At 51.6% G+C, this 10,591-nt stretch overlaps 1 protein-coding gene across 2 annotated transcripts; it reads left to right on the forward strand.

Moving 5' to 3' along the window:
- The first annotated feature begins 2,194 nt into the window (after positions 1–2,194).
- MARVELD1 (MARVEL domain containing 1) lies at positions 2,195–6,536 on the forward strand. 2 transcript variants are annotated; one of them, XM_068548317.1, is made up of 2 exons: positions 2,195–4,414; positions 5,952–6,536. In XM_068548317.1, the coding sequence occupies exon 1, from the start codon at positions 2,355–2,357 to the stop codon at positions 2,874–2,876; it is 522 nt and encodes a 173-aa protein (XP_068404418.1). In that variant the 5' UTR covers positions 2,195–2,354; the 3' UTR covers positions 2,877–4,414; positions 5,952–6,536. The 2 variants fall into 2 exon arrangements, with proteins under 2 accessions (XP_068404418.1, XP_068404419.1); XM_068548318.1 differs by having other exon boundaries at positions 2,195–4,409.
- The last annotated feature ends 4,055 nt before the right edge of the window (positions 6,537–10,591 follow it).

The raw sequence follows: 10,591 nt of genomic DNA on the forward strand, positions 1-10,591 counted from the left end.
AGAGTAGCTGAGAATTCAATATGCGAAAGTATATAGAAGCGTATTGAATGTGGACCTGGAGTCAGCCACACCCAGGCTCCTATTTAAACTGTCACCCACCAGCTCTGTGAGCATGGTCCACTTCCTTACCCCTCTAAGCCTTGGTTTCCCCATCAGTGAATCAGAGTTAATACCAGTTATTTTAAAGAGTTGGTATAAGGATTAGGTAGAACAATAAAGTGCTCACTTTATATAAAGTGTATAGTAAGCATTCAATTCATAATAATCACATATATATTATGTATTCTTAGCCCCTCAAATGGTGCCTAGCACTTCCTAGGTGCTTAATATCTATTTGCTGAATGAAAAGATTTCACAGACGAGGAAACTGAGGTACAGACCCCCCCAGGTCCCAGCACCAGGGAGTGGCGAAGCAGTGAGAAGTAGCCAGGCAGTCTGCCTCCAGGGTTTACACCCTGAGCCTTTACGCCGTGCTGTCTTACCAAAAAATGCGGGTGGTATACACCACCATTTGTTCACTTAAAATATGCATTCAGAGTTTTCTCGGGTACCCATAGGTGGGGCTGAGTTGGCAGTGGGAGGCATTAGCTCCCTGAGAAGCCACGTAGTTTTTCCTCCCTCAAGGGGAGCCAGGGGCCAGCTGCCTCATCCCATGACCAAGATACGAGAAAGGAGCTCCGTAGGGTAGGATAAGCTGGGGGTCTGATGCATGCACAGTCCCCAGGACAAGAGGGGTCCTCTCACTTCCGCTGCTGTCCCTGCAGCCACCCAGTCTTCCACTCCACAGACATTTACTGAGTCTCTTACGTGCCAGGCACAGGCAAAGATGGATAAGACTTGATAACCAATGGTTATGATGTAGCTGACTCAACTACTACAGAGGGAACCTCCAAGGGGGGCCTAGAAGAGCCAGCAGTCAACAGCCTGGGAGGCTAAACCAAGGGGGAGGAGCATTTAAACTGGGCATTGAAGGATAAGTAGGAATTTGCCAGACGAATGGGGTCTGGGAATGAAGGGCATTCTGAGCCTATTTGGCAACCTTAAGAGGTTTGGTGGGGTTGGCATGCTGGGTGCAAGCATGGGTAAGAAAAGGAAGTGGAAAACCAGGAAATTGGAAGTCGGTTGGGGCCAGATTGTGAAACATCCCCATAGAAGAGATAGAACCCTATTCTGTGGTCAGTAGGGGAAGCAGTGTATATACAACCAGGTCTGTGTTTTAGAAAGATGCCACAGTGCACAAAGGTTGGATCAGAAGGGGAGGGAAGAGAGACCAGCAGCAGTTACCAGTTTCGTGGTCTTAACCTCTCTAGGCTCCGTTTTTCTCCTCCGCAAGATGAGGAAAATAATTGTATGTATCTCGGGGGTTCTTTGAGGCTTTAATGAGAATTCCTGCAAAGCACAGTAATAGCAATAATGTAAAGCACTGTTGGGCTTTGCTGTCTCTTAGAGCTGGGTTTGTGTCCTGGTCATGCTGGGAAGCCTATTTTTAGTATGCTCGATGGCAAAGAAGTTTGGGAAAAAGAGATTGAACTAATAGGACTTCACTTTGTGGCACGGGAGGGGCAGTGGGGCCTGGAGCAGGTGATGGTCCCTTTCACTGACAGGAGAACTCAGATGGCTGAGACAAAGTCTGAGCCCAGCTTTGGACAGAATAAGTTTGGGGTGGGCCCTGGCAGGATATGATATTCGGATGTCCAGGTGAGAAGAGATGGCAGCTTAAGCCTGGCACTGCTCTCCTCCAGGGCCAAGGAAGGGCCGGGAGGCCCCAGAGAACTATTAGGACAGGAGGGAGGAGAAAGAAAAAGGCCCAGCCTAAGACTGAGGGGACGCTCCACCTCCAGAAGACCGCTCTCAGCTTCGAGGCTGGACCGGAGCCAGGGAGCCAGGGCAGGCAGGGCGGGCAGATGTGGTAAACTTGGCCCAGTCGGACGGAGCGGAAGACCCGCGGCCGGCTGGGGTGCCCTCCGCCCTGCCCCGAGGGGGAAGGAATCTGAGCTGGGAGTTTGGCGCCGACGGGAAGGGGGGCACCAGGGTGGTGAGCGAGGCCCAAAGAGAGAAGGCAGGAAGCCTGGAGGAGCGAGTGGGGGTGGAGAAGGAGGAGGGGAAGGGAGAGGGCGGGCAGGAGGGGTGGAGAGAGAGAAACGGAGAAAGAGAGGAGGGCTGCGGGGAGGAGAGAGGGGAGGAGAGAGGGGAAGTAGAGTGGGGAGAAGGGGAGAGGAAGAGAGGAGGACTCGGAGGGGAGCGAGGAGGCCGCGGGGGGCTCAGGGGCACGTCGGCCGGGCCACCCCAGCGAGCCAGACGTCGCCATTCCGCTGCTCGGGGCGCCGCCGCCGCCGCCACCGCGCCCGGGGGCCATGCTCCCGCCGCCCCCGCGCCAGCCGCCGCCCCAAGCGCGGGCGGCCCGCGGCGCGGTGAGCCTGCAGCGGGCCTTTCTGCGCGGCCCGCTGGGCGTGCTGCGGCTGCTGCAGCTGCTGGCCGGCGCCGCCTTCTGGATCACTATCGCCACAAGCAGGTACCAGGGCCCGGTGCACTTCGCGCTCTTCGTGTCCGTGCTCTTCTGGCTGCTGACCCTGGGCCTCTACTTCCTCACGCTGCTGGGCAAGCACGAGCTGGTGCCCGTGCTGGGCTCGCGCTGGCTGGTTGTCAACGTGGCGCACGACCTGCTGGCGGCCGCGCTCTACGGCGCCGCGATGGGCATCATGATCAGCCAGACGCAGAGCCACAGCTACTGCAACCTCAAGGATTACCAGATGTCCTGCGCCTACCACGCCTTCCTGGCGGCCGCCGTCTGCGGCGGCCTCTGCCTCGGCCTCTACCTGCTCTCGGCGCTCTACGGCTGCTGCCGCCACTACCAGGGCGAGCAGGAGGTGGCGTGAGGTCGCTGCGCCGCGGGGCGGGGGACCCGTCCTTCCTGCCGCCGCCGCCCCGCGCCCGTGCGCCCCGGCTCCCTCCCCTCGCCCTGCGTTCCCGCCGCCGCCAGAGCCCCGGCGCCCGGATCGCAGTTCCCGTCCGACGGCTTCGCCGCCGTCCAGAGTCCGGACAGCTGCGCCGTCTCCTGGGACCAGAGCAGGGCCGCATCCGAGGGGCGGACGCACTCTTTCAGTCGGGCCGCCCCGAGGCGAAGCCTCGCTGTTCCTCTTCCCCTTCCCGGCCGAGAGCGAGACGTGGACAGGCGCCGCGTAGATCCGGGGGAGGCTCCCAAATTGGAACCAGTCTACTGGCGGCGCCACTGCCCCCTCCCTCCCGCTCCGCGTTCGGAAGAGCACCCCCTTGCCCTGGCCCCTCTTCCAGCCCCGAGTGCTGAAAAAGGCAGGCATGACGCCGCGGGCGTAGCTGGGGACGGGCCTCCACTGGTCCTGGGATGAGCGACGGGTGTGGTTTTAGTTCGGGATTGTGCGGGCATCCTGCGCAGTCCTTCCGGGCCATCCCTCGGTGCTTTGATGTCTTGCGCTGGGGCCCACCTGCAAAGATGAGGGATGGGGGCTGTACCCTTGCACCTTTGGAGTCTTCTTTCTCCTCCTCCTGTTCCGCCTTTGTCCTCGCGGTTCACGGAGGCCAGTTCCTAACGCCCACTAGCTTCCCTAGCCTCGCCTTCCCAGCCTTCCTCTCACAGGTTTCTGTTCCGTCCCCACCTCCCAATATCTTTTTTGCATTAGGGATACCACACCAGCGTCAAGGAATGTTAGGCGAACCCCACCCCCTTCTTTTTGCAGATGGAGACTCAGAGCTTGCTCTTGCGAACAGCCAGAAAAAGATTAGAACCCGGTCTTTGGACTCCCAGTCTAGCGTTGTTTACTTTAAAGCATTGGTTGTTCCCAGGAATCCGGACTCTGGAGCTACCCTCTAATAGAGGGTTTCAAGGCCAAAAGGGTTTGTCTAAGGTGCTTTCTCCCCTTCTTGAAGATTCACAATGGTCATTAGCATATGAAAGGCTCTGAGAAGTCCTGCTCTAAAAGAAGGCCAAGTAACTCAGTTTACAGTGTTAACTGCCTCTGGACCTGGACCAGTTTTTTCCACCTAAGGTTCCAAGCAGCCGTGTGTCGTCCTGGCTCTCATTTATCACCAAGGGTCCCGACCCATTGGCTGTGGTCTGTTTGAAGACAAGGGGCACTCCTTCTCTTTCCCAGGGAATTTCTATAGCAGAAGGAGGCCCCGCACCCCCTTCATTAAAGAGAAGATAGCCGGCCCTGCCAGGCCAGCGAGAGCCTGGGGAAACTGTGGATTGAACATTCCTTTACATTGTTTGGGAAATGAAGCCAAGGTTATCCTGATGGTTTCCTGGTTTCCCAGTCAAAAGGAACATCACCTGTAAGAGATGCTGGCATTGACCATGAGCTACTGGCAGGGGTGGGTCGCACCAAACAGAGAAGAAAACTCGGGATCTGGGATGAACAGCTGGCCCAGCCTCGGTAAGGTAAGATGCCTCTTGGCTTTCTGGAGAGGTCATAGGCCTTTGAATAAAAAAACCCAGAGCCCGCTCCTTTTCTAAAAGTTAAAGGTTTTTATTCAGGAGCAAGTTGAAGGGGTGACAGTAATAACCACACTGTCCAAAGGGTTATGACAACAATTCAACCTTTTTGCTAAATCCTTCACAAGTCTGCTCTTTGAAAAAGTTCAACCCTCTCTGGATTAGAAACTAGAATAGGGGAGGCCAGAATACGTTTTTGTGAGCGTGTTTGTAGAGTTTAGTAGGAAAAGTCTTAGGTTTCTCTGTTGTAGTGGTGAAGATCTGGGTGGGGATGTGGAGCGCTTTTGTGAGTTTTACATAGTCACCATCTTTGCATCTTTGTGCGCGGCACTGCTCAAAGCACTTATGTATTCATTTCATTCTCTCAACAACCCTATTGAGCTGGGTTCTATATTATTTCCATATTCTGTATGAGGAAAATGAGTCACAGAGAGGTTAAGTGACTTACCTAGAGTCTCCCAGCTGGTGAGTGGTGAGTGGTGGAGCTCGGATTTGAACCCTGGCAGTCTGACCTCTTCAGAACCAGGCTGTGCTATATACAGTAGGGGGTCAATACATGTTAGATACTGTTAACATGGTTATCTTTATTTATTTATTTATTTTCATATTTTTGGCCACACCACGTGGCTTGTGGGATCTTAGTTCCCCGACCAGGGATCGAACCCACACCCTTGGCAGTGAAAGCATGGAGTCCTAACCACTGGACCGCCAGGGAATCCCCATGGTTATCTTTGGAAAAAAAAATTTTTTTAATTGTGGTAAAATATTCATAACATACAATTGACCATCGAAACTGTCTTTAAAGCGCACAGTTCAATGGCATTAAATACATTCACATTGCTGTACAGCGATCAGCACCATCCATCTCCAGAACTTTTTCATCTTGCAAAACTGAAACTCTGTATCCATTAAAATTGTGGTTATTTGTGTTATTGTTGTTGCTATTGTTTTCTGTCCTCCGGGAAATCCTAGAACACTGAGCCCTTCAGCGTCTCAGTTAGGCTGGGGTCCTGCTGCCATGCTCCAGGCAGGGTACCTGTTTCCTCAGCGCCCACCGCTGGTGCCAGCCAGAGCCTGGGGGTGGTCTTTGCTGGGATACTGGGGGTGTCTTGGAAGCCCAGCAACTTTGGTTCTTCTGTTGCAGGTTTCCATGCTGCTGAGGCCATGGAGACTCCCAGAGCCAGTCATTCTGACCTCTCCCAGGGCCCACTTCCCTGGGCCAGCAGAGGGTTTCAGTGTCTTCACTGGCCATACAGGGAGGTGGGGAGAGGGAACAATCTTTGCCCAGCAGCTCCTTTTCCACATCATTCAGTGGAAGAGCCAAGATGGTGAAGGTTCATTTTGCCTTGACATAGAGAAGTTCCTATTCTGCTTGCGTTATGACTTGGGCACAAGCTTCCAGATACCTGGAACTGAGCCGTGCACCCCTGAACCCTAAACAATGGCTTTTGAGCTCCAGCATGTCTTCTTTTCTCTTTTTTAGATCATCACATAAGCTGCATCCTCAGCTCAGATCCAGCCCTTTGAGGACCTCTTCTTAGCCCCCAGCCCACAGTGCTTTGTCTGTGGTTAGCTGACCTTACTCAGGAGCAGACGTCTCCTTGGCCTTCATGGTACCTTATACAGCCACATGTGCCTGAAACATTCCAGAGCTCACTGGCTCGTCTAGATGTGCCTTCCCACTTGGCCTCCCGCGGCTTCTCCAGATGTGAGAAGGACATGAAGATGGCTCCCACACCCATCCTCTCCTCCCCCTCGGGGCTCTGTGCCATGGGAGTGGCTACCTGAGCTGGCCCGGAACTTTTGGATACTGGAGGCAGTCTCCTTGGCCTCCCTCTTTGGACTCCAGGACTCGATCCAACCTGACACTGCTGTGGGCTGCCCCCAGCCCAAAAGTCTGGGACCACTTGTGGGCCCAGGAGAGGACTTCTCCAGTATTCTACAAAGGCCAAAGAGAGAGTGTGCATGGGAGGGTGAGGGAGGGTAGGGAGAGGGGACCGATGTGCCTCATTCAGTAGTTTAGTGGTGATTACTAATATGCTTTTCTGAATAAAGTTTGTTTGTCTGATCTCGGTGCATGTGTCTTCTCTCCTGCCCCCTGCAGTAACCCTCTGTGTCAGGTCCCCTAGCCTCCCTCCATCTTCTCATTTTGCCACACTTGTATGCCTCCCCGGCTTCCCCTTCTTTCTGGGAGGGAAAGAAAAATGAGGTCATAGATTTCCAGTACAGTTAGGGCAGGACACAGGAATCAGGAAGAAAACTGCCTGTGTCTGTCCCTGACTGAGGCTGGAGGGAATTCCAGAAGCTCCCACCCCGGCTCTCAATGGGCCCTCTGTTTGGGAAGTTCCACTGCCTGATGGGCAGGCACAGAATGACTGTGGTCACGGAGCCAGAGGGTCCTGTTCTGGTCCAAGCCCATCATATTACAGAAGGGGTAATGAACACCAGGGTGGAGTGGCAACTTGCTTAATGTCACAGAGCTGACTGGGGCCAGAGTGGGGTCTCCTGGAGCCCAGGCTCTGGTTCTTTCCTGCAGATCATTGTTCTGGTGTTGCCTTCTAGACACACCCAATCTGGTCCCCCCCTCTCTGCCTTCCAGCCTCAGCCTGCTGACTGAGGTACCCTGGAAAGGGCTGGAGGGCAGTTAACAGGCTTCTTGTCGGCTCCTCCCTCCTGTGACCTGGGCCTGAAGTCCACAGCCAGGACATAGATTTCTACTGGCAGATCTCAAAACCCACCTAGAACGGCTCCAGGCAGGGATCTGATGCTGTATGTGCTCCACACCCACTCTCTTCAAAGCAGCCTCCTCAAATACAGCACAAACTCTCTCTCTCTCAACCTCCTCTTCATGGTTTGCATTTCCAGGGTGGAGGAGAATGCCACCAGCTGCCCAAGATCCTCCCTTTCTCCCCTCTTCCCTCTGTGTCAATTAGTGAATATCACACGAAATAAAAAGTGGTCTTTATGCAAAGGCTGATAAGTCACCTGCTCTACTTTAGCTCGGTGGAACATTTGCAATTGAAAATGTGCTTTTACTTGCATTATCTTATTTGATCTTGTCACCAGTCTTAGAGGTTGGCATTGTCACCCCCATTCAATAGAAGAAATAGAGCCCCAGAGAGGAGAAGGCCTTATCCATGGTCACAGAGCTGGCAAGTGGCAGGACTGGGCCTGGAAAGTAGATGTTCTCTTACTATCCTCAGCAGCCAGTTGCTAAGCCCTGTGGGCCTCTGGGCAGGCTCTGAGGTAGAGGTGGAGTTTGGTTTTCCCTCCTAGAGACCAGGTGTTCAGGAATGGTCTAATCTGACATTTCCTGTTTAATGCTGGGGGCACTTTGAAATAAGACACTGCTCCTTGGGGACATAACTGAGCCCATTTGGGTCTGGGGAATCCGAGGGATTTGTTCATTTCTATCTATTACTTTTCCTGCTTTTCTAGGGATGGGAGTGGGATGGTCAATGGTGAGGAAGGAGAATTAAGAATTCCTTTTCAGGCATAAAAAGGAAAGGGCAGGGATATGGGAGAAAGGTCTCGTTAGCACTATTTATATTTTTATTGTTTTTGTTTGTTACAATTGTTATTTGTAGAATAAAATAGCAACATATACCCATTAAAATTTTTTACCTGTACAGAAGTGTACAAAGTAAAAAGAGAAGTCATTCGATCATCCTAACCTCACACCTGAGCAATAAGCCATTGTTCACTATTAAGCCTTCTTCCTTAGTTTTTATAACTAATGAAATATCTGGATGCTCACCCACATACACACATATACATTCAGACTCTTCTACAACTTTCTTTTAGAATTTAGCAATAATATAGTTCTAAACACTTTCTAATGTTCTATAATATAATAATATAGCTCTAGTCCTTTTTATTTTATTTTATTATTTTTTTATTTTTTTGGAGAAAGAGTTCCACTACCACAGTGGGAATTTTTATTTTATTTTATTATTTTTAAAAAATTTATGTATTTTATTTATTTATTTTTGGCTGCGTTGGGTCTTTGCTGCTGCTCGCGGGCTTTCTCTAGTTGCAGAGAGCAGGGGCTACTCTTCTCTTTGTCGCGGTGCGCCAGCTTCTCATTGCGGTGGCTTACACGGGCTTTAGGCGTGTGGGCTTCAGTAGTTGTGGCGCACGGGCTTAGTTTCTCCACGGCATGTGGGATCTTCCCGGACCAGGGATCGAACCCATGTCCCCTGCATTGGCAGGTGGATGCTTAACCACTGCACCACCAGGGAAGTCCCTCTAGCCCTGTTTAAATGTTCATATAAACAGTCAGAGACTGCAAGAATTTTGTGGGCCTTCTGGAGCCTTTATAACTTTCTCACTTTGGCTAACTCCCTTGCTTGCTTTCTATAGAGATCATAGTAAAAACTGGCCCTTTTTTTACAGATGAGGAATAGAGGCTTAGGATGGGGAGTGGTGCTCCGGGGTCTGTGCTCCTTCTACCCACAGAGTGCCAAGAGTAGCAAGGAGGGGAGGGAGCAGAGGGGCGGCTGTATCTGGCATCACAGCCAGTCTTGGGGAGAGGAGCACCAGGGACTAGGGTTAGTGGGGGCAGCTGGAGAGAGGTGAGGAGAGCCTGACACTCTCTGGACCCTGTGGAGCAAAGGAGAGGTATGCTGGGGAGGTGGCCAGAACCCAAAGAGGGCACCTGGGCATAGCCAGCAGGAGGGCAAGGGCCACCACACCAACCTCATCAGCCTGTGGAAATTCCAGCTGGGCTCTTAATCTGAAAGCCCTTTTGCCCTCCCTGTTCCATGACCCCATTCCTTTTTGGGTTTTCCCCATTATTTATTTATTTATATATTTATTTTTATCGGGGTGTCATTGTTTTACAATGTTGTGTCAGTTTCTACTGTACAGCGAAGTGGAGTTCCCTGTGCTATACAGCAGGTTCTCATCATTTTATACATATTAGTGTATATATGTATGACCCCATTCCTTTTGAACTGGGTGGCTATTTGGGATCTGGTAGGCACCAAGGCTGTGGTGTTCCTTCCCCAGCACTGAGGTGAGGTCCAGCTCCCAGAGGCAGTCCCTCTGCAGCTTGATAGCTGCATCTCCCTGGGGGTGGGAGGCAGGCTGTCCTTGCTGCCATCTCCAGGAGTCCTGAAGGGGGCTCTCTGCTGCCACAGGTAAAGTACTTCTGAGACAAAGTTGGGAAGAGGGGGGAAAGGGAACAAATATTTGGAAGTGTTGGTAATGAGCCAAGAATATGATGGATGCCTTATGTAACGTCCTTATCATTCTCACAAGCCCGTGCATAAACCCCTATTTAACAGACATGGAGACAGGTTCAGAAGGGTAAACTGATTTCCCCAGGGCACTTGACTAAGTAGCAGAAACAAGATTCAAACTCAGGTCTAAGCTACCATGCTCTGCTGTTTCAGAGGATTTCCCAGAAGACTGTTTCTTCCAGCCATCCAAAGACTTCAGCCAGATCTACGCTAGATTTTGTAATAATTATATCTTAAGCTAAGGCAGGAAGGAAAGTTTATTATATTATTACAGATCTGAATTATCTCAGCTTCTTTCTTCCTGGTTTAAAAAGAAGTTGGATAATTACCTTCAGGTTTGATCAGCTCACTGTGCTGAGGTCACTCTCCTGCTCCCTAGAGACAGTCCCTCTGTCTGCCGGATGTAAGAAGCATTTGTGAAACTGCTCCTCCACCCTGCCCTTCTCCCTCTTGAGACCCAGTGCCATAGGTGTGGCCGTCTGATCTGACTCTGAACTTTTGGATACTGAACTCTGTCTTTTGCAATCTTGCCCTGATTCTGTGTTGGAATGACAATCTCACCAGCCATGGAATGAAGCCTCTATTGGTCTTTCTTGTGTCCACATTTGAGTTTTCTTGAAAAGATGCACAGAGGTGTTAAAAATTATTGTCACTTTCCTGAAGGTCAGGACCTCCTTCTTCCCTACGGAATCTGAGGTCCATCTTTGCTCTCCTTTTTATTCCCTGTGGCAGTTCCCGGGCTGTGCCTCTGTGCTCCAAGAAGTTCTGCCTCCTTTCAACCTGAAAGGACTCACTGTTCTCATCTTGTTTCCTGGGGTTCCAGTCCATCTGGAGAGACGAACTGACCATGAGTTTTCAGGTGTCAGTAGTGGGACGTTCA

This window comes from Eschrichtius robustus, chromosome 7 (genome assembly GCF_028021215.1).
Source record: "Eschrichtius robustus isolate mEscRob2 chromosome 7, mEscRob2.pri, whole genome shotgun sequence".
Classification (NCBI taxonomy): Eukaryota; Metazoa; Chordata; class Mammalia; order Artiodactyla; family Eschrichtiidae; genus Eschrichtius; species Eschrichtius robustus.

Coding starts and splice junctions, on each gene's coding strand:
- MARVELD1 (XM_068548317.1), top strand. CDS start 2,355: ATGCTCCCGCCGCCCCCGCGCCAGCCGCCGCCCCAAGCGCGGGCGGCC.